The sequence below is a fragment of the Micromesistius poutassou genome, assembly GCF_964030765.1.
Source record: "Micromesistius poutassou genome assembly, chromosome: 16".
Taxonomy (NCBI): Eukaryota; Metazoa; Chordata; class Actinopteri; order Gadiformes; family Gadidae; genus Micromesistius; species Micromesistius poutassou.
The window spans coordinates 13725456-13749194 of NC_140286.1; the positions used below are offsets into that span (position 1 = coordinate 13725456).

The 23739-nt window shown below is 46.9% G+C and overlaps 1 protein-coding gene across 2 annotated transcripts; it reads right to left on the reverse strand.

Moving 5' to 3' along the window:
- Positions 1–2356: 2356 nt before the first annotated feature.
- On the reverse strand, positions 2357–14796 carry slc39a6 (solute carrier family 39 member 6). Of its 2 annotated transcripts, XM_084480445.1 has the most exons (13): positions 14692–14796; positions 13742–13954; positions 12179–12361; positions 10999–11260; positions 10765–10921; positions 9778–9861; positions 8783–8952; positions 8188–8391; positions 7764–7845; positions 7085–7450; positions 6758–6838; positions 6259–6449; positions 2357–4416 (listed from the first exon to the last, which is right to left on the reverse strand). In XM_084480445.1, the coding sequence occupies exons 1-13, from the start codon at positions 14757–14759 to the stop codon at positions 4264–4266; spliced, it is 2214 nt and encodes a 737-aa protein (XP_084336571.1). In that variant the 5' UTR covers positions 14760–14796; the 3' UTR covers positions 2357–4263. The 2 variants fall into 2 exon arrangements, with proteins under 2 accessions (XP_084336571.1, XP_084336572.1); XM_084480446.1 differs by lacking the exon at positions 9778–9861.
- Between the last annotated feature and the right edge of the window lie 8943 nt (positions 14797–23739).

Genomic DNA, 23739 nt, shown 5'->3' on the forward strand with positions numbered 1-23739 from the left:
AATCAAACAGTGTCAAATATCCAAGACAAAATAGTCTCTGGAACATAAATAATGAACAAATATAAATAACAAAATGTGACTCCTTAAATAATAAAACCTTATGTGGTGGTTTTGGTTTTATTTTCCCCTTGCCCACCGATCCATTTCCCAGTCCCCATACTTGGCCTACATATCGTTAGTAAGAATGTTGGCTTGACTAGGGTACTCTAGGGCAGTCGCCCTCAAACTTTTTCTACTAGTGTACCTCCTAAGATATTTTTCAGCTGAATACCCCCTTCACAAGTTCAAAACATTTTTTGAATTAAAGGGTTAAAGGAGAATTCCGGTATTTAGCACTTTAAGCCCACTTTCTGGGTTGTCTAGGATGAAATAGAGTGGTTGACACCGAAATTTTGACTATTGGTCCTGTCTCGGGTTATTTAGAATCGCCCCTGCCTGCTTCAGAATGGCTAGCTATGGGCATTCACAATCCTGTCCTTAAAACAACCCTAAACATTTGTTTTCAGAAATGTGCAACTCACTGAGTGGTGTTTGTAGATGTTCCAAATCAAGTAACATAGCGAAATACAGTTTGTCGTGTTTTATTGCACATTTATTGCATTTTGTAATCCCATTGATTTCTGTCGGAAGACTCATTGCAGAACCGAGCGAAAAGACTACAACCAAATGTAAACAGCCCCCGTTCCGTTTCCAGCCAATGAGCAATGAGTCTTCCGACAGAAATCAATGGGATTACAAAATGCAATAAATGTGCAATAAAACACGACAGAAACTGTATTTTGCTACGATACTTCAACGAACACCACTAACCACTCGGTGAGTGGCACATTTCTGAAAACGAACGTTTAGGGTTGTTTTAAGGACAGGTTTGTGAATGCCCGTCACCAGCCATTCTGAAGCAGGCAGGGGCGGTTCTAAATGAGCCAAATACCCGAGACAGGACCAATCGTCAACATTTCAGTGTCAACCACTCTATTTCATCCTAGACAACCCAGAAAGGAGGCTCGAACAGCTAACTACCGGAATTCACCTTTAAATAAACAAAAATAATTAATGTGCGTTCTATTAGGCAGTGTAAACGTGAACATTAAAGGTCCCATGACATGCCACCAGGTGAGCGTGATTAGCCGTTACAAGCCGAACGTGTCCACGTGTGACGGATAGATGAGCAACGTTTGCTAGTCCACTGGGTAGGCTGGTAGACTGATCTCTCCGTCACACATCTAGGTGGACACGGCCACTTATGTAATAAGAACCAGATTTTCAAAACGGCTTGTAACGGCTAATCACACTCACACCTGGTGGCATGTCATGGGACCTTTAAAAGGGTGAAAATACTCACATTTCAGTGAGAAACATGTGCCTGTGCTTCATGCAACTGGCTAATTTCTCACCACAAAAGCAGCCCAACACCAGGGGAGGGTCCGAGCATGTAGAGGTGAATCCTATTAAAATATATACCTCCTGAATCTGGCGACATTTTTGGTATTTCTGGATGTGTTCTCAACCATGTTATGATATTTTAGTCCAGGAAAGGCCACCGAGACAGGATCGCTTTTAACTCACTTTATTTGGTTAAGGTTTTGGTCTATTGTCTATCGTCTATGAAACAAAAGGAGAGGAATGGTATATAACACGCGCGGAGCGTCTCTAAGCTTTACATCTAATCGATACGCCGCCCAAGAGATTCTACTTCTAAGATGGCGGAGTCCGAGTTAAATAGGCAGGTAGAGGTGGGCGTGTTCTGTGGCTTTAAAAGCCCGCCCCCTTCATCTATGTATGCTCAGCTGCTGCCCCCTTGTGGCTATGCGCAAGTGTTACAGCTTATTAGTTATAGTACTCGGTACTGTGGCTATGGGAGAATATTATGGCTGAAATATGTTACAACCACTTGGCCATTTTCTATTGTCTAGCTTTCAAAATGGAAACTCGCTCAGGGTGAAAATAAGTGACCTTTTTAAAAATATTATATATAAAAATTAGACATTTTCTGAGTACCCCCTGCCGTACTCCAAAGTACCCCGTAGGAGTACGCGTACCCCCATTTGAGAACCGCTGCTCTAGGGTTCCGTTATTAGGCATTTGTCGATGCGCTCATAAAAGCGGAGCCATGCTCGGTTGTGCAAGCACTTTATTCTGTTCTGGAACGTCACAATCACAGAAACACACCAAGCGGCCCACAGACCTGGTACGATTAACAGTGTGCATGAGATGCAAATTAAAAATAAGTAGCAGTATCTCTACTGGGTAGGTGGAAGGAGATGAGCGTTAAGTAGCAGTATCTCTACTGGGTAGGTGGAAGGAGATGAGCGTTAAGTAGCAGTATCTCTACTGGGTAGGTGGAAGGAGAGGAGCGTTAAGTAGCAGTATCTCTATTGGGTAGGTGGAAGGAGAGGAGCGTTAAGTAGCAGTATCTCTACTGGGTAGGTGGAAGGGAGAGGAGCGTTAAGTAGCAGTATCTCTACTGGGTAGGTGGAAGGAGAGGAGCGTTAAGTAGCAGTATCTCTACTGGGTAGGTGGAAGGAGAGGAGCATTAAGTTTTACAGCAGTAGGCTATCAGTGGCGCCCTAACAGCAGTCAGAAGACAGATGTGATAAAATAAAACATCTCTCTCCAAAACATAAATACACAAGCATCACCGTGGACAACGTCCCTTTATTTTGCGTTGCAGTTGCGTTAAGTTCAGTTTGAATTTGAAAAACAACTCAGTAGTGCATGTTGGGGAAAGGGGAGGATATTGTAAGGTTGAAATGTTACGTTTGATTTAAGTTTAGACAGCAAGCCCCTTACTTTTGTATTTGTACATATGCAACCTTTGCATGCCCAAATGTTAGTCTGTCATTTCTTCAAATAAGAATGAGCCCTTTACAGTTATTTCAGACATGCCCTGCCATTGTTCCAATGAGATGCATTTAAATTTTTCTACAAAAACTTCAAGCAGTAACAAGCAACGCAGTGCCGTGAATCAGCTACAGTGTTTACAACTTGAACCTACACCCAAATAGTCAACTCAGCAGCCCCTAAAGGAACTAAAACCAGTTGGATCAGTGACACAAAAAAACAACAACTGTTTAGTCTGCGCCATCTTCTTAATTTAAATAAATGAAGATGAGCAGTTTTCCAACATTTACATACTCGTCCTGGAAAAGGCCTTCATACCAAACACAGGTCCAATGACTCGCTCTTGAGGCATCAAGGATATTGATTAATGGTTGAATAATCAATCATATTAAATACACCTTGATACCATCAAATACGTCCTGGTAGACAATTGTTTCAATACAAACAGAATGGTTAAAGTATAGCAAGACTGCTTAAAAAACATGACCTTCGTATGACTATTATATACTACTATTATATACGACTATAAAAAAATTACGCTGTAACAAAAAACATTTGGCGATCTTAATGTACATACAAATGTAACACGTTTTGTCATGACATGAAAACCCGGTACAGCACCACTATGTACCTGTACCAGACCTACAGTACTGTATCGGTTTCAAGATGTACCCTACTGGACCCGTTTAGGGTACAGGACTACACACAGTATTACAGTAGTTCTGTACTGGCTACAGTACTTGACGAGTACCAGGTTGTAACTGTACTGGGTCTACAGTACTTGAAGAGTACCGGGTACTACCTGTACTGGGTCTACAGTACTTGAAAAGTACCAGGTTGTAACTGTACTGGGTCTACAGTACTTGACGAGTACCGGGTACTACCTGTACTGGGTCTACAGTACTTGAAAAGTACCAGGTTGTAACTGTACTGGGTCTACAGTACTTGATGAGTACCGGGTTGTAACTGTACTGGGTCTACAGTACTTGAAGAGTACCGGGTACTACCTGTACTGGCCCGACTGGGTCTACAGTGCAGTGTTAGTAGCTGTACTAGTATTGGACCATGGTTCCCGTATCAGTATAATAGGTCCACAACACCTCAATGTACTGGAGCTGCTGTCCGCTCAGGTAGGGTCTAACGTTCTAGGACAGGTGGGCTGCTGTCAGCCGACAGGGAGACTCTTCCAGAATCTTAGATCGCGCAGAACAGAACGAGGGGCTGCAGAAGGCCAGCGGCCAGCGATGGAGCAGAGAACACAAACTACACAAACTAAAACATAAATTAAAAAGGAACCTAAAACAAGGCATAGGAAAAGAGCCGGGGGGAAGGGGGGGGGGAGAAGAGCCGGGTAGAAGGGGGGGGGGGGGGGGGGGGGAGCCGGAAGATGTGGACCGGAGCGGACTCGTGCCGGAGCCGGACTCAGTAGCCCAGGTCCAGCTGGATCTTGTGTTCGAACACGGCGATAAGCAGCATGATGGCGAAGCCCAGCAGGATTCCGGCGTTCTGAAGCAGGAAAAAGCCGCAGTGGCCGACGCCCTGCTCGCCCGCGTTGTTGTGCAGCATCTCCGGCATCTGGGGGGGTCAAAGGTCACCAGGGGTCACGACGGCTTTATTTTGGAACAGCAGCCCAAAAAAGCGTTTTGTGCTCTGCGACGGAGAACAACAACCAACAGGTCCCGTTTCGAGGGAACGGCCAACGCCCAGACATTAAAGGTGACATACTGTACCACCAGGTGTGATTAGCCGTTACAAGCCGTTTTGAAAATCAGCCTCTTCTGACATCACAAGTGGGCGTGTCCACCTAGATGTGTGCTGGATAGATCAGTCTACCAGCCTACCCAGCGGACTGTAGCAAAAGTTGCTCATCTATCTGTCATACATCTAGGTGGACACGCCTACTTGTGACGTCATGAGAGGCAGATTTTCAAAACGGCTTGTAACGGCTAATCACACTCACACCTGGCGGCATTATATGTCACCTTTAAAGAAACCAACACAATGGCTCCTCCCTGGCTACGACGACCCACCACCCTTGGGTGCAGTGGCTGCCGGTGGCCAGCGGGGGGCACCCTACAGCCGTTGGTGGCAGCGGGGGGGGGGCAAGCAGGTGACTTTGGCACACTGTCAGTTCTTCAACATCACCTGAAGAACTAACAGGTGCAGCCGAGGGCCTGACAGCCCAACTCGTCCTCCCCCGAGTGCCCGCTCATCACTAGACGGAGATAAATACATGGACCACGGTTCCCCGTAAACCAGGGGTTTTCAAATTGTGAGAGAGTGAGCCCCCCCCCCCACAACAAAATCGGAATATTTGTGTGTTTTTAAAGATATTTTTGTTCTTTTAGACATTTTAAAAATCTTTGGGCATTTTTAAAGATATTTTAATTTTTTTTATTTTTTCCCCTCACATCTCGCCCACCCCTGAAAAACTCTGCCGCCCCTAGGGGAGGCGCGCCTCACAGTTTGAAAACCCGTCGTAACCTACTCCAGCACTAGCATTGTGGCGTGGAGTCATTCAGCCGACACCGAGATACCAACTCTAGTAGTGGGACGCGCGTCACTAGTGATGGTTAGCGCTTGGCACTTGGTTCTATGAACATCCTCACTGTACCGACAGAGATATATTGTTGTTTTCTCTTTCTTCTGACAAATGTACGTATTGTAGGTCGCTTTGGATAAAAGCGTTAATGTCAATCATTAGTTCAATCCAATTTTCTTTTCTCCTGATCTTAAACTCTCCGGGAGCGACACCGTTATTTTGTAGAATGGACATAACCGACCGATCTCGCCGACCACCGATCACATGGTTCGAGGTCTGGCTGCTGGAAGGGTCTGCAAGAGGGGCTTCAGCAGGTCCTTCTATATGGTCTATAACCATGGTTCCCAAACGTTTCTACTAGTGCTAGTACTTCTACTAGTACTCAGATACTTTTTCAGCCAAGTACCCCCATCGATTTCTTTTAAATGAACATAAATAATGTTTGTGCGTTCTATTTGGCAGTGTCAATGTTAACATTAAAAGTTCATGAATACTAAAAAAATTGTGAGACACGTGGGCCTGTGCGTCATGAAACTGTTGGCTAATTTCTCCCCACAAAAGACTGACGACATTTTGGTGTTTCTGGATGCGCTCTCTTTTTCACAGAGTCTCCTTTCGCCTTGTTTTCAGATTTACATTTCGACCACTAAATTTCTCGATTTTCTATTGTCCGGCTTTCAGAATTAAAAATTTCTCAGGGCAAATTAAATTTTTTTATTTTTATAGTTGGCTCCTTTATTTGTATATAGATTTTTTTAAATGATCATTATTTTAAAATCTCAGGAGTACCCCCTGCAGTACTCCAAAGTACCCCTAGGGGGACGCGTTCCCCGTTTGAGAACCACAGGTCTGTGAGGTACGAGCGCAGTTCTCACCATGTCCACCAGGGCCACGTACATGAAGAGCCCGGCTGTCAGGGCGAAGACCCACATGGAGACGTTCTCCGCGTAGTGGCCGATGACGATGCCCACGCCCATGCCCAGGTAGGCCATCATGGCCGACAGCACGTTGTACAGGATGGCCTGCCGCACCGTCATGCCCGACTTCAGCAAAACCGCAAAGTCCCCTGGGAAATGGAGTCACGCGTTCAGGCTCCAACCAATACCGCAGACAAAACGCTGCTAAATGACGTGAATATAGGAGGTGCTGCTGAATGACTGAGTGAATATAGGAGGTGTGTCCTGCTAAATGACATGGTGAATTTAGGAGGTACGTACTGCTAAATCAGAGATTATAGGTGCGTACTGCTAAGTGACAGTGAATGTAGGAGGTACGTACTGCTAAATCAGAGATTATAGGAGGTGCTTACTGCTAAATGAGTCATTTAGCAGTAAGCACCTCCTAAATTCAGAGTGAATAATAAAAGGTGCGTACCAAGCTCGTGGGGGAGTTCGTGGCAGAAGACGGCCACCGACGTGCTCAGACCGCTGGACAGACCCTCGGAGAACGCAGCACCTGGGAACAGAGCAAGATCAGGACCCGCTACACCAGACCCCGTAGCAGCAGGACCAGGACCCGCTACGCCAGACCCCGTAGCAGCAGGACCAGGACCCACTACCCCACACCCTGTAGCAGCAGGACCAGGACCCGCTACGCCAGACCCCGTAGCAGCAGGATCAGGACCCGCTACGCCAGACCCCGTAGCAGCACATTGAGTAAAGAACCAGACATCCAAACCCCAAAGTACCCCACAGGGCTCACCGATGGCCAGGCCGTCGCTGAAGTTGTGCAGGCCGTCGCCCATGATGACCATCCAGGCCAGCGCGGCCACGCCCACCTGCTCAAAGTGCTCCTGGGAGTAACTCTGGGCGTGGCTGTGGGGGTGGTGGTTCTGCGAGTGGTGGTGGTGCAGGATGTGGTGGTAGTCGTGGTGGTGGTGGTGGTCCGACTGGCCCACCGTGTCGTGGAAGTGCGAGTGGCACTTGTGCTCACAGTCCTGGTCCGTGTAGGCCGCGTCCGGCGGGCGGGCGTGGCCTGCTGCCGCCGCCGCCACCGACGACGACTCGGCGGGCGCCAGCATGAGCTGCTGCTCCTCGGCCAGGGCCCCGCCCCCGTTGGCCTCGGCGTCTGTGGACCCAGAGCACAGCGTTGGCATGGCGACCTCATTAGCATCGTTCTCTCGGCTGGCTGTCTCAAACACAACCCTACAGTCGTTTTGTAAACAGCCTGCTCTACCTCCTGAACCAACACCCCCCCCACCACCTCAGGAGGTAGCCGGTACCCGGTTCCAGCTGCAGCCCGGCTGGCTGTTGCCACAGCAGTGGGTGTATTAATGGGGTTGTGAAGGGTCTGCAAAGCACTGCAAGCCCAGAAGAAACAATGAAAGCACCTTGGTCGGGTCCACAGACACACACACACACACACACCTCAAGCCCCTTACCTTCGTGGGGCTTGAGGTGGTTCTCCTCCAGGGCAGGAACCTCCTCCAGATCTTTATCGCGAGAGTCCCACTTCTTCTGCATCTGGAAGGAGAGACGACAGTTAATTTAACGTCGAGCACAGCAGCGCCTCCACTGGACACAACCAGTAACAACAAGCGGCCAACTTCATTCTACCGCCGTTCGACTGGAGAAACGCCAGCACGCATCATCATCACGTTGGCGGCGTGACGGCGGCAGGGGAGTCATTAAAATAACAGCAGCACGACTAAAAGTCGTCGTTTCCCCTTTGACAATGAAGAGTTGATTCAGGCCTCCAGCTAATTTTAACTGCATCTCTTTTTATGTAAAAAATAAAATTAAAACTAAAAACAAGCTCAACACAAGCTTCAGGAACAAAGAGCCCCCAGTCAGAGGAGGTCCAACCTTCTTGCGGTCCTTGTACATCTTGCCCAGCGTCAGGAAGTGTTCGATGAGGAACATGACGTAGACGCCGCTGAGCGCAGTCAGCCCCTTCCACACGCCGTCCAGGTTCTCCTCCTGGTCGCCGTGGAGACCCTGTCCCGCCACCTCCGGCCCAGCGACCTCATGGTGGTTGTGGTGGTGGTGGTGGAGGTGGGTGGCCTGGGACTGGAGAAGGTTGAGGCACGTTAGAGACTCACATCTGGAGGTAACTGTGGACAACATCTGGGGCTAAACGTGGACAACATCTGGAGCTGAACATGGAAAACATCTGGAGCTGAACATGGACAACATCTGGAGCTTAAACGTGGACAATATCTGGAGTTAAACGTGGAAAACATCTGGAGCTACAAACCCACAACATCTGGAGTTAAACGTGGACAACATCTGGAGCTAGAAATAACCAACATCTGGATTTAAACATACACAATATCTAAACATCTTCACCATCTCATCTAAACCGATGTCACTGAAATTCCTCTAGCATCCTCTTCCACACGTTCCGTCGTGAGATGAGAACGGCTGGGGCCGGTGTGTGGTGTGGGGTACCGGGACGTACGTGGGGGATGAGGTGGAGGAAGGCGTCGCCACTGAGCGTGCCCACGGCGAGCGCCACCAGAAAGCTGAGCAGGAAGTTGAAGAAGACCTTGTTCATGAGGGGGATGAGGACGACCCCCAGCAGAGACAGCAGGCTGATGATCGTGATGGACACGAAGCCCCCCGCCCACGCTGCACACACAGATAAGGTATAACGTACCCATAAAGAGACACACACACACACACACACACACACACACACACACACACACACACACACACACACACACACACACACACACACACACACACACACACACACACACACACACACACACACACACACACACACACACACACACACACTTCCGGTGTTACACTGAATTCTGCGACCCGCCGAAAAGTGTGACCCAAGGGGGCGCTGTTGAACATTTTCTGAAACATGCACGAGTTTGAAGGATAGACCGGCATGAAGTCGTTCACCTGCAGAAACATGCACGAGCTTAAAACGTCATCGACCTGATTTGATTAGAATTTTACAGACCCATACTATGGATCAACGTGCTTTTGCCCGGTTTCACAAAACCGTGCAAAAAAAACAAAAACAGATGACGATACAAATGTTACCTTTTAAGATCGTGCATGTTTCCGCACGTGTACGACTTCACGCCTGTCTACGCTTCAAACTCTTGCATGTTAAAAAAAAAGAAAAAAAAAAAAAGAAAAACAATTCCTCCGCGGTGGCCGGCCTTTTTTTTTTTTTTTTTAAATCTTATTGTCGATGTGGTTTATTACCAATTTGTCGAATCGTGAGAAGTCATCGAAGCTCGAATACATCACCGGCTCAGACCCGACCGGAACCTTTTTGCCAGATAACGTTTACGTGGGACCGTACGATCTCAGCGACCCTCCAAGTCTTCCGAGTCTCGAAAGGAGGGGGAATTGTTCCCGCTTCGCCGGTTTCCCCCGTATGGTGCGAACACGCCGTGGAAAAGACCGGAAAGTTCAGATTCATACCCGTGGCAAAGTTCTTTCGGCTGTCCCCCCGTCGGTCTTCGTGATCACCGTGGTGACTGTGGTTGTGTGTGTGAGAATCGTTCCCTTGAAAGAGAAAAAAGGAAATTGCAAATGACACTTTCTTTTTTTTACATTTTTTACTCGCTCACCGTGTTGAATTTCTCGCACTGTGATTGACAGGCAATACGTGTTCGCCAGACCGATACGAATCTAATAATCTAACGGTCTTACAGAGACCGGCACAGTGAAGCAGGAAGTTATCCTCGCCCTTCACTCGCCCATACGGCTAGGCCGTCGCTTATGCCACTTTTCCACCGCCAGTACCAGCTCGACTCGACACGCCTTTTTTGCGTTTCCATTGGCAAAAAAGGTACCTGGTACCCAGTACCGGGTACTTTTTTTTAGTACTACCTCCATCGAGGTTCCAGGCGAGCGGAGTAGGTACTTTTGTGTGACGTAAACAGGCTGCTGGTAACTGATTGGCCAGCGGCTGTAAATGGGAACAATCACTCAAAGTTAAGTTGTGTCCGGCGTGGTTGGAGTCCACGAACCCGAGGGGGACACTGATCAGCGTTTCGCCGTGAGTGTCGCTCCTTTCCCGGGGCTAGAGTTAGGCTGTGCGTGGTTGTGTGTGTCCGGCGTGGCTGGAGTCCACGGACCGGCTCCGGAGGATCAGCGTTTCGCTGTTTCATTTTAGTGTCGTTCCTTTCCCAGGGCTCGAGTTTCGCCTCCATCAACGTTACCGTATGACAACAATAAACGCGCAGTCATTGCGCTTTTTATTTTATTTCTCATCATAACCTTTCCCGGGAATCAGGAAATAGTCTTGATCGGATCCAGATTTCCCGGGAATCGCGTCTCCCGTGATTAAAACCTAATGACGACCCACTGGAGAGGTTCTTTTCTACGACCCGCCCACATTGAAGAGGTACTTTTTTAGATGGAAACGCGACCGGGCCCCGTAGGGGGGGGGGGGGGGTTTCTGACCTGTGGCTCCACGCCGGGCGGAGTCTCGGTGGAGGATGCAGGACCTGGAGGAGATCTGGTGGAGGAGGGCCGGGCAGAGGTAGCGGAAGTCCCCCAGCGTCAGGGCCACGTCACGGGCCATGCCGTGGGTCCGCAGGACCTCAGAGGCGTTCTGACACTGCGGGGGGAGGGGGGCGGGCAGTGAGCACTGCTATACACACAGTGAGTGAGTGAGTGAGTGAGTGTTCACAGTACCTCTGTGCTGCTCAAACTGTGGTTGGAGGGCGTGTCGGGGCCGCCCAGGCCCAGGGTGTGGTGCCCATCCAGCCCTTTCCCGGAGAAAGTGCTGGTCCCCGTCCCCGGTGGACCGGACTCGGGGGACCGCGTGGTGCCGTTGCTGTCGGCCCTGCGCCTGCGGTTCCCGGCACTCGGCCCTCTCCCCGGGGACGGAGCCTGCTGCTCGTGGGCGTCAGAGAGCCGCCCTGCCGTCGACGGACGGCTGTCCGTGAGCTTCAGGCTGGAGCGGAGCATCATGGGAAAACTTAACTCAACACAACCCTCTTGAATGTGGTCCGCTGGTCGATGCCGTCGCCAATGATAGAAGCGAATGTAATGATTCTACATTACATCGGCTCATCAAGGAGCAGACATAGGCCAAGTCCACACATACCAAAACTATCTTTTTTTCCCCCGTTTTGCCTGGCATCGTATCAAGAACCAGTTGCGTCCTAACGGATCCATCTCAATACGACTCAACACACTACTTCATATTCCAGGCGTATAGGTGGCGCTGTTTCAGTTTTAGAAATTCACCGGAAACTGAGAGGAAGAGGCGGAGGCAGCGTTCAAATACAGTAAAATAAAATAAACTGAATGAGAAGAACATGACAATGGCTCCTGTAGCGAAGAATAGAATATTATATATATATATATATAAATATATAAAAGAAAGAAAGAAAGAAAGAAAGAATATTTTGCGATAGTAACCCTAATAGGCACAATATCTTCTCCAGCAGGAGCATGTAGTCTGCCATTGTTGTTGTTATGAGACGTCGTCACGGGTTACAAGAGGTTACGCTCGAGGGGTGTGGCGATGACATCATCGAAACGCAAGTATGCGTATTGGCCGTCCAAACGAACACTCCAGGGCTTTGTTTGTGAACAAAGCCCTGGGACCAGGTTTCAGAAAAGTTTGTTAGCAAGCAATGCGTTTACAGGATTCGTTTGGACGATCGGGCAAAACGATGCAAAACATCTGCGTTTAAACCAAAAAGCGTCTCCGTGTGGATGACATCACCATGACGACCCATTTAAGCTGTGATGAGAGGAACCACTCCAAGATTCCGCTCCCATCATTTAGTCCTAACCTAGTACTACAACGTACACCCGTGCAAACTTTTATCATCACGACATCGGCTCCTTTTGCCGCAGCTACCTGAGGTTGTGCGCATCGGCGTCGCCGTGGGGATGGTCGCCGTGGGGATGGTCGCCGTGGGGATGGTCGCCGTGGTGGTGATGGTGGCGGTGCTGGACCGTCACGTTCCGGACGCGGTCCAGGCCGATGTTGTGGAGCAGGCTCTTCAGGGAGGCCAGGGAGATGGTCCCGTTCTCCCCGTAGCTGGAGGAGTCAACAGGAACATCGTTAGCCAACCAATTAACTTGTTAATTAACTAGATAATGAACGTGTATCTCCATTCCACGTGATTCAGAGTTTCTACATCTTATTTGATAGTCTCCGTTACCTCTTGTTTTATAGTGACGTGAGAACGTTTTTGTTGCGTTGTCGGTGACTTTGAGCGGCGTTATTGTGTTCATTTGAACCGTGCTTTTAACCACTAGGGCTTTAGAGGGTGGGGCGACTGTTTTCCGTGTACTTTACGTGGCTTTAGATAACGTTTACAAAAGCTACGCCCGCTGATCCATACTGATCCACAGGAGACAGCCCAACAACATTCAAGCCTCCGCCCGGACCCCCAGACGGTGGTCTGGTTCAGACCGGACCGGAGCTCCCACTTCATCCAGGACTCAGGCACACGGTACCAGCGTTTAGTGTTCATCCACATACCAGGAACAAACCTCCACAAACCCTTCAGGCCAGGGCTCAAAACCTTTCAGTTGGCCTCAGATTTGTATTAGATAAATGGTCTGTACTGGCTTATTTATTATTTTACCATCGTGTTTATTTAGCATTTCTCTTTCAAGGCATCGTCCTTCATCAGTTCTTTTAAAAAGGACTTTAAAACGTGATTCGTCTATCTATACCACAGCATTGTTAAATACTTCATTATTTAACAATGATTTCCTCCCGGGACACCTCCACCGATAACTACACATCCAATATTAAAAACAACAGTCGACCACTTGTTACTCGGACAACACAAAAAATAAAATGCACAAAGCACCGTGGAAGTGTTTTTCTTTCAGCCTATTTGAACTGTAAGAACGAAAGTAACCAATATCTAATCACTGGAGGAAACTGTGGTTACCAGATCAACCGATCACAGGTGTCCCTTCAGTGGAAGCTAATGTACTTCGGCGGTGGTTATCAACCCCGTCGTACATCCTCTTCCAACAACAGGACACCGTGGAGAGGTTTATTTCCTTACGTACAGTGCCTTTTGTGTTTGAAGGACACTATATACACAAACAGAAACCAAGGCTGAGAAATCAACCCAAAGACAACACCAGCTCTACAGACACAGCCAACCACCAGCCTCCAGTCATCCACAGGGGAAGTGTCTGGACAGGAAGAATGACTCCTATACCACAGGATGTAAAATGCACACTATGCTTCACAAACTCGACAATCCCCTGTATTAATTTAACCATTTTTTAAACAAACTTTTATATTATTTTATGGTAAGAAACGATATTTCTTCATAAACATTGGATGTTGCTACATTTGGATACTAAAGTAGGGTGGGGGGGGGGGATTTATTCCATGGATTTCTTTAATAAACAAATCAAGGATGTGGTCGTGTGACGCTCACCAACCCACCGGTTAAAAAGAGCCTCCAGGTGGCGTCTCTGGCTCGACTCCGCCTTCTGGATGTCCACCACAGCTGACGGCATCTCCGCCCCGGAGCGTCCGACCTCCACCGTCGTGGGACACTCCACTGCCCCGGCCAGGGCTCCGCTCGGCACACCGCCCCCCCACAGGCACAGGAGCACCACCAGCACGGCTGGTGCTCTCCTTCCGACCATCACACCCCTGGTTCACATATCAGGACAGAAATAGTCACGCGTGGTTAAGTAATTCCCGCTGTCTGGTCAAGCTTTTCTGGTCGGTTTGACGTCCTGTAAAGATAAATTAATCCTCCGGGTGGTGGGGTTCGAGGCACATGATCACGAGGCACATGATCACCCCTAGGAACATACTATAGACATTATCTCACACACACACACACACACACACACACACACACACACACACACACACACACACACACAGTTGACAATGTATCGACAACAACCACACACACACACACACAGTTGACAATGTATCGACAACAACCACGCAGGTGTCACAGCTGTTCCCTCCTTTTACTCCGGCCATCTCTTACTACGTGTACTTAAACGTGGAAGAAAGAGTGTGCCTCGGGCCTACACCTACAGCCGGTTGCATATGCCAATGATTGCATTTGTGATCCCCCGCAAAACGTGGGGAAAAACGTGCCCGGGCAGGCAACAGGCAGCATGCGTCGGGATGTAGATCACATCCACAACATTGGGGAGTAAACAGTGAGCGACACATGGTGGATGTGTGCACCCTGCACCGCGGACCTCCGTGCCGTGTGCACATCGAGAGAGGGAGAGAGGGGCTCACCCCGGAAACCGAACACGGACGGCGGGGAGAGCGGAGCGCGGCGGTCCGCTCTCCCCGCCGTCCGTGTTCGGTTTCTGAGGTGAGCGACAGAACCGTGTTCGGTTGTACTCGGACCTACTTACGACTGACTGCGCGACTTAGTTACGGTTTTCTCTGTGTTTTGTAGTCCAGACGCTCGTCTTCTCCTCATGTTGTGCCTTCTTGTGCTAGTTTAAGCTAGCGCTAATAAGTGGGCCTGCTAGACAGGCGCCGTGGTGAGGCGGGGCGAGGCCTGTGATTGGGCCGTGGGGGGCATGTGACAGCGGGCGGGGCGGGGCGGGGGTCGTGATTGGGCCGTGGGAAGCAAGTGACAGCGGGCGGGGCCTGTGATTGGGCCGTCTGAAGTTAGGACTTCTGAAGCACCTTTCTTTATATACGTGGTGGTGTGTGTTTGTGTAAAGGCTGATTGATAAATGGTGTTACGGGGGATTATTTGAAGAAGCTCCAGGCCTCCATTTATTAATCCGGATTTGGTCGGATAGTCAATATCTTGTGTTTCTGCATCAGGGTTTTAAAGCTACTGTTGCGTTCTAATGTCCCCTCCCTCTTATCTATCTTTTTAACTGTCCATCTGTCTGCCTAAATGTCTTTCTGTCTGACGGTCTCTATCTATCTATCTATCTATCTATCTATCTATCTATCTATCTATCTATCTATCTATCTATCTATCTATCTATCTATCTATCTATCTATCTATCTATCTATCTATCTATCGCTCTCTCTCTCTCTCTCTCTCTCTCGCTCTCGCTCTCGCTCTCTCAAATTCAAATTGTTGAATTTGAATTTGTGCTTTATTAGCATGACTGTTTGAGTACAGTATTGCCAAAGCAATATTCAAGTTGAACAAGAATAATTGTATAAATAACAGATTTGTAATAAAATAACAGATTAAGCAACAATATAATAACAATAATAATAAAAAATAAGCAATGTGAATATACGTTATTATCATAGAAAATAAAAAATAAAGATAAAGAACAAAGTTATAAATAAAGTCACACTGAATCTCTCTGGTTATGACACTTTAGGACATATTGTGCTGCCAGGGCAGCAGACAGACCTTCACCAAGAAGAATTGACATTTTGTCCTTATGTTCCATGTCTGCAAAATTTGGAATATAGATTTGTAATTTGGTGAAGTATATTTGTCTTAATATGTCATATTTTTTGCAATGTAAAAGGAAGTGCTCCTCTGTCTCAACCTTCTCTGCCTGACAGTGACCACATATTCTGTGTTCTCTGGGCAGCCAGGTCTTTCTGTGCCTGCCTGTTTCCACTGCCAGGTTGTGGTCACTGAGCCTGTATTTGGTCAGGATTTGCCTCTGCTTCACATCTCTGACAGAGAGGAGATAGTCTGCTAATTTGTAATTTCTGTTTAGGATCAGATAGGAATTCATTCTACTTTGGTTTGAGATTTGGTTTGTCCAATGTTCCAAATAGTCTTCTTTTGCTTCATTAATTATTTTGTTGACTCTAATTGGTGTTTTTGAGGCAGTGCTGGACTGAGCTTGATGTGTGTTAGTTAGCTTCAGCACCAGCTGGCAAAGGGGACTCTTGTCAGGGTTCAGTTCCTGGGTTTCTTGTTCTTCAAAATGAAGTGTATTTTTAGGACTAGATTTTAAGTGCATCCAGAATTTTAGTGCTCGTTTTTGGATAGGTATAGCCAATGGGTAACGACCTAATTCTGCCCTACATGCGTTGTTTGGTGTTTTTGTTTGGACTTTCAATATGGACCGGCAGAATTCAGCATGTAGGACCTCTATTGGATGCTTATCCCATGTAGTGAAGTCATGTGCACTGAGTGGACCCCAGACCTCACTTCCATACAGCGCGATAGGCTGTATTATACTATCGAATAATTTGCACCAGATTGAAATAGGTATGTTTATGTTGTAAAATTTAGATTTGATTGCATAAAGGGCTCTACTGGCTTTTTCTTTGAGTGCATTAACTGCCATGTTGAAACTTCCAGATGCAGTAATGTCCAGACCAAGGTAGGTATACTTCATTGTGTGTTCTAGGACGGTGCTTCCTAGAGTGAACATGTATTTGTTTTCCTGACATCTGGGCTTCTTTTGGAAAATCATGATTTTAGTTTTTGTTTGGTTTACTGTCAGGGCCCAGTTCTGGCAGAATTTCGCTAGCAGGTCCAGGTGCTGCTGTAGGCCCTGTTCAGATTGTGACAGGAGCACCAGATTGTCTGCAAATAGGAGGAATTTTACCTCTGTGTTTTGAAGGTTGAGTCCAGGAGTTGCAGACTGTTCCAACTGCACCGCTAACTCATTTATGTAAATGTTGAAAAGAGTTGGACTCAGGCTGCAGCCCTGCCTCACCCCCCGTTTCTGTGCGAAGAACTCTGTTTGTTTTGTGCCAATTTATACACTGCATTTATTATTTGAGTACATTGACTTGATCACATCGAACACTTTACCCCCTACACCGCTCTCTACAAGTTTGTAGTATAATCCTGTGTGCCAAATAGAGTCAAATGCTTTTTTAAAGTCAACAAAGCAGGCAAATATTTTTCCTTTTTTCATATTTTTTACATGTTTGTTGATTAGAGTGTGTAGGGTGTAAATGTGATCTGTAGTACGGTGGCCTGGAAGAAAGCCGATTTGGTTTCTACACAGGGTATTGTGTTTGTTAAGGAAGGTTTGAATTCTCCCATTTAAAATGCTATTAAAAACGTTCCCCAGATTACTGTTCACACATATACCTCTGTAATTATTAGGGTCTAATTTGTTTCCACTTTTATGAATTGGGGTAATAATTCCTTGATTCCAGATGTCAGGAAAACAGCCAGAGTATAGAACAATGTTGAACAATTTGAGCATTGCATTTTGCATTGCAGGTGTGCTATGTTTAAGCATCTCACTTCTGATGCTGTCAGGCCCACAGGCTTTATGGGACTTTAATGATTTCAGTTTTTCTGTCAGTTCTTCACTTGAGATGGGGAAGTCAAGTGGATTTTGATTGTCTTTAAATTTCAGTTCAAAATTGTGCAATTTCTCTTTGATCTGGTTCTGATTTGTTTCTGTTAATTTTATTTCACTGTAAAGTTTTTTGAAATGTTCTGTCCAAATATTTCCATTTTGTATTGGTATTTCTTTTGGTTCTTTTATGCTCAAATTGTTCCACATACTCCAGAACTCATTTTTGTTAATGGATTCTTCGATTTCATGAAGAAGTTTGCTGTTATAGTGTTGTTGTTTTCTTTTGATAGTTTCTTTGTATTTTTTAAGGGAGGTAAAATATTGCATTCTTAGATCTGTGTTTCGAGGGTGGCGGTGCTTTTGATTTGATAGATGTCTCAATTCTTTCCTCATTTTTTTACATTCTGTGTCAAACCATTTCTCATTTTTTTGTTTTTTAATGGTTACTCCTTTCTTTTTTCTTAGGCCAGCTTTTTTAGCCGCCTTGTAGAAAATGTTGTTCACTTCTTGAACAGCCAGGTTGATGCTCTTTTCATCAGTACAGAACTGTTGGTTAGTAAAGTTAGTTATTTTGTAGGTTAATTCAGGTGAGTTTAGCGCTTGTATAAATTTTTCTGCGCTATCTGGAGCCCATTTGTAGGTTGGATTGAGTTTGTACATTTTATTGGGTTCTATACATGTGTTAGTAGATTGGTTGGTCATTTTCAGGAATATATTTATTTGGTTATGGTCTGAAAAAGGAGTTTGCCGCCTGACAGTGAATGCACTGAAGTGGGAGGGGTCCATGTCAGTGATTGCATAATCCACTACACTGTTACAGGGCTGAAGAAAACGTGAATCTCCCTAAAGAGTCCCCTGGTATCCTGCCGTTAAGCATGTACAGGCCTAAGGCTCAACAGAGGTGCACTAACTCGTTTCCACTGTTATTAACCACGCAGTCGAGGTTTCTTCGTGTGGTGGTGGTTGGTGAAAGATGCAAGGGTGACTGGCCAAAAACATGTGCACTGCCCTGAGGGTCTATGAAGTCAGGCTCAACACCAGTGCGTGCATTAAAGTCCCCACATAGTAGCACTTTTCCCTGTGCTTGAAAGTAGCTTATATCTGAGTACAAATTATTGAAGTAGACTTCTTCATAGTATTCAGATTCTGAGGCAGGCAGTGAATCAGTGGGTGCTGGTGGAATGTAGGCAGCACAGAGGTGTAGTTTCAGTGAGGCCTATATTGTGTAGTTTCAGCCAAATGTAATATTTATTTTTCTGTTTTAATGACTGATATATGTTCAGCCAATTCACTCTTGCACCATACCAGAATACCACCAGAATCTCTTCCACGGCGTGCCGTTTGTAGTTTTACAGATGGCACAGTGATCTCGTAGTAGTTTGTTGGTTTGGGCTTGGTTTGTGTTGTTACAGCGTTTGGAGGTTACTCGTTGTCCAGGGAACAGTTTCTCTGGGTTCAGGAACTTCCCATTCGAATCCATGAGGAGTAGCACTTGTGTGTCTGGTGTTGTAGGGTTCTGTGAGGCAGGCAGTGAATCAGTGGGTGCTGGTGGAATGTAGGCAGCACAGAGGTAAGTTGTAGTTTCAGTGAGGCCTATATTGTGTAGTTTCAGCCAAATGTAATATTTTTCTGTTTTAATGACTGATATATGTTCAGCCAATTCACTCTTGCACCATACCAGAATACCACCAGAATCTCTTCCATGGCGTGCCGTTTGTAGTTTTACAGATGGCACAGTGATCTCGTAGTAGTTTGTTGGACACATAGTAGCAACATTTTCTCGACACCAGGTCTCAGTGAGAACGACAATATCACTGTTTTGAATACATTTAAAGAACTCAGGGTTTGTGCTTTTCAAGCCAAAGGTTGAGGAATACAGACCCTGTATGTTCCAACAGCTAATGCAAAAAGAACGCATAAGTACAGTTACAATAGAAAATTAACCGTATAGTGAGACAATTAGAAAAACAGTTCATTACATCATTACAATCAATACATTTTTTGTGTGTGTGTGTGTGTGTGTGTGTGTGTGTGTGTGTGTGTGTGTGTGTGTGTGTGTGTGTGTGTGTGTGTGTGTGTGTGTGTGTCTCTGGAATGATGTGAATATTAAGTTCAACTCACTCTCTGAGAAGACCTGCACATAGTTTGTGGAGTAAGAGCTTGATTTCTCCAAACTCAGAGGGTGGTTTGGGTGCAGCGGTTGGTTAGCCCACTGCTTCAGCGTAGCTCTGATGTCTCTCTGGCGGATGTGAGGCTTTTGTAGGGGACGGTGTCTTCTTCCTGGGCGGGGGAGTTGCCCTGTGATGGGGTGATGGATGTATATGCTTGGGGGACGGAGGCCAGCAGGTGAATGGCATATTGCTCTGCATGAAGGGCGGGGGCGGGTGGAGGATGGGGCATGGAGGACGGGGTTGTGAGCTGGTTGGATTCCGTCCTAGGGCCACATCTTTTAGGCCTCTAGCTAATTTTCTGACTCCGTCCTTGTGAATATGGAGTCCATCGTACAGATCCTGTGGGCCGATGGAGGGATGGTGGGCTATATAGACGTTAGGCAGGGCAGTGCAGCTTCTGGTTAGCTCTGCATTTATGTCATGGATAATGTGGGGTGGGAAATCTGTGCGTGGAAGCAGAGTAGAGATCACAATGCGGGATTCTGGAAACTCCATGCTTGCTCTCTCTGCAACCTTTTTTATGGCTTCTGCTGTCCTGTGGCGCTGAGGGTGCAAGTCATTTGTCCCAGTGAGGATGATGATGGTGTTGGGTTTGCCAAAGGAGCCCTGAATAAGGAGACAGAGGGCTTGGTTTGTGTTGTTACAGCGTTTGGAGGTTACTCGTTGTCCAGGGAACAGTTTCTCGGGGTTCAGGAACTTCCCATTCGAATCCATGAGGAGTAGCACTTGTGTGTCTGGTGTTGTAGGGTTCTGTGAGGCAGGCAGTGAATCAGTGGGTGTGGGGGAGGGAGGTTGTGTTTCAGTGGTTGTCTGTATGGAAGGCTGTGTGCTGTTTTTGTTATCAATGTGTGATGACTTTGTTTGTTTGTGGTCTGGGGTGTGTGTTTTGAGTGCTTAGTGGGAGGGGCTGTGCCTCTATGTATGTAAGTGTGTTTGTGACTGTGTGTTTCTGTCTATGATTGTCAATTGCTGTTTTATATATCTCCACCTGCTCCTTCATCTGCATTATTTTTCTCTCTCTCTCTCTCTCTCTCTCTCTCTCTCTCTCTCTCTCTCTCTCTCTCTCTCTTTCTCCGTCTGTCTGTCTGTCTGTCTGTAACAGCCTCAGACCTGGGGGTCTTCAGAAGTCTCTAAAGGGCAGGAGGCTTCTTCTCTCGCCGTGGAGAAGGGTTTGGGACTTGTTCAGCCAAAGTATTTTTAAAGATCAATGCTATATGTTTGTCTTTATTTTAAGGAGTGATAGTCTGACTTGCAAGACTACAAAAATACAAAATAATAACCATTCAAGCTTCAAATATAATATCATTAAAACAGCAAACACAGCATAAAGCAGCTGGACCTTCTCAGTCTGTTGGCAGGTATATCGAGCTAAAATTAGTCTTTTTAAACACATCTCCTGCCTCACTACACATCCTCACACAGGGTGTGAGATGAAATTATTAATTTATAGCACCTGGGGAAAAAAAAAAATTCAAAGCCCTATAGGCAAGACGGGAGATTTAATATCTGCATAATAGCTTATAAGTGAATCGTTATTTTACTTAAACCCACCTTATAATTAAAGTGAGGGGCTAACTACACGAGTAATCAGGAGTAATCAACCCGAATTAATAATAAGCACTCGGCCGTGCTAGCTATTGTCTTTTCTCAAATTAAGTTTTCGTCCTTGGACGATTGGGGGGCATTGCTCACCCCGGCTCATGCAGCCTATAGTTTCGTCTCAGTAGCCTACTGTTACTGTTTGAGTCACACCAGAGAGCATAAGCATTTATACGAACCGCCACTAGGGGGAGGTATTTCCCAACTAAACGGACAAGGGTCGCGTATATTTCCCTGGCAGCAGGCTCAATTTATGTTATCGCTTATGGCATATCATTATCACTCAAGTTATCCCAGAGAACTACTACCACCAAGGCCTGCACTAAGCCATGTGCACGGCGGGTGGCCAAACAGAGAACAGAGAGCAGGCCCCACTGAGCTACATACACCACCTATCCGATAATGTTGTCGCTATCGATCGTCACTTCAGAATCTCCGTGATCTTTAACCTTGGACTGAATCTAGGACGGAGTTGACTTGAGAAAGCGAGGGTGATAACAGCGTCGACACCACCACCTCTTACACACACACACACACACACACACACACACACACACACACACACACACACACACACACACACACACACACACACACCCATGGTCCCAGCAGCCAACCAGGCTGATCAGGTATTGATCCAGTTGACATAGATCTGGAGATATTGGGGCAGCGGACAGAGCATAAAGATGCAGGCGGGTCAGGGTTGCGTGTTTGATTCTTGCCATGTACTGTACATGAATATTAAGTTAATACTATAATACTGTCTCTATTATTGAGTTATTTTGGCGAATCTTATCCTTCCAGAGTCGATTTGAGAGGTGGTAATAATTCAGTCTTTTCTGTTTTAATTAGCGTCCCGGATAACAGATAGACAGCCATAACCTTTATCTCTCTTATCTCTTAGCTGTGATCTCTCTTCTTTCTCTGTCGGCCTCACAATGAGAGCAGTGAACAGCCCCTCGGGATATGGACTCATATTTAGATAGAAGACTCGCTTCCAGTGCTCCCTCCCTCTCTCTATCGCTCTGTGTCTGTCTGTCTGACTCCGCCTGTCTCTCTCTCCCTCTTTCTGTCTCCCTCTACCGCCTCACCCTCTCTGTCTCTCTCTCCCTCTCTCTATTTCTGCCTCACCCTCTGTCTCTCGCTGTCTGCCTCTCTCTTTCTCTGCCTCTCTCTGCCTCTCCCTCTCTCTGCCTCTCCCTCTCTCTCTGTCTCTGCCTCTCTCCCTCTCCCTCTCTCTAGGTCTCTCTCTCTCTCTGCCTCTCTCTCTATGTGCCTCTCCCTCTCTATGTCTTTGCCTCTCTCTCTCTCTCCCTCTCTTCCCCTCTCAAATGTATAAAGGGCACTGGAACAAACCCCTCAGACACCATGAAACAGAGTGTTGGTCAGCACTCCACGTTGGAACATTCTGTCATCTGGTTCTCTGTTCCATCTCACGCCAAAGTTCCCTGTTCTCTGACGTCAAAGTCATAGGCATCGTTCCACCAAGCCCCTCGCCTCCATGCAGACACTCTCAATCGCCATGTAAAACGTGATTCATGTGCCATTTATCTATTTTTATGATTTGGGGGTCGTTTTATGAATGCGGTTGTCACAGTTACAGGTTAACGTCTTGTATTGAGCCCGCTGTGCGAATGAGCTATTAAAATATTATTGCAGTCGTCAGTCATCTCTGTCCTGTGACCGAGCTGAAACCTTTATATCAGTAACGTAGACTCAGAAATCCGTCCTGCATTCAGGACACAGCTCTACGGAAACACTGGGTGGTGTGCTGACCACACCTCTAAGAGATATCTCTATGATAATAGAGGTAACTCTTATGCCGATATGCCGTTAGGGGCGGCATCAACTCAGGAGGTGGAGCGGATTGGCTGGTAACGGGAAGGTTACTAGTTCGATCCCCGGCTCCTCCTAGCTGAGTGTCGAGGAGGTGTCCCTGAGCAAGACCTCACCCTGACTGCTCCTGAAAAGCCGGCTGTCGCCCTGCGTGGTTGACTCCGCCGTCGGTGTGTGAATATGTGAATCAATGGTTGTAAGTCGCTTTGGATAAAAGTGTCCGCAAAATCCCCTTAATGTAAATGTAATAACCCCATGGCCATCTACAGCCAAAGAACAGCAGGCAGCTTTGGGCTGGTGGAATAACCTGACTGCCGCTCCGGCCAAAGCCTCTTCTAGGGACTTCATCTAGGTCCTCAAGCCTCAAAGAAAAAACATTCTTTTAAATTCCCACCGGGAATCCAGAACAAAAGTGCAGGGCTTTTTTTAAGGGAACGTAACTAACGCGCTAATGTAGAGATGCACCTGCTACCCGCCACCTAGGTGACATCAACTGGGCTCCCCCAGATGAGGACGCAGGGTGGTGGTGTTGGAAGTCTGGTTTAGTAGAAGCTTGTGGACAGCGATATGTGTGTGTGTGTGTGTGTGTGTG

Coding starts and splice junctions, on each gene's coding strand:
- slc39a6 (XM_084480445.1), bottom strand. CDS start 14,759: ATGAGGAGAAGACGAGCGTCTGGACTACAAAACACAGAGAAAACCGTA. Junction 11,261..12,178: donor GCCGATGCGCACAACCTCAG/GTAGCTGCGGCA, acceptor GCTCCGCTCCAG/CCTGAAGCTCACGGACAGCC. Junction 10,922..10,998: donor ACAGTTTGAGCAGCACAGAG/GTACTGTGAACA, acceptor CTCCCCCCGCAG/TGTCAGAACGCCTCTGAGGT.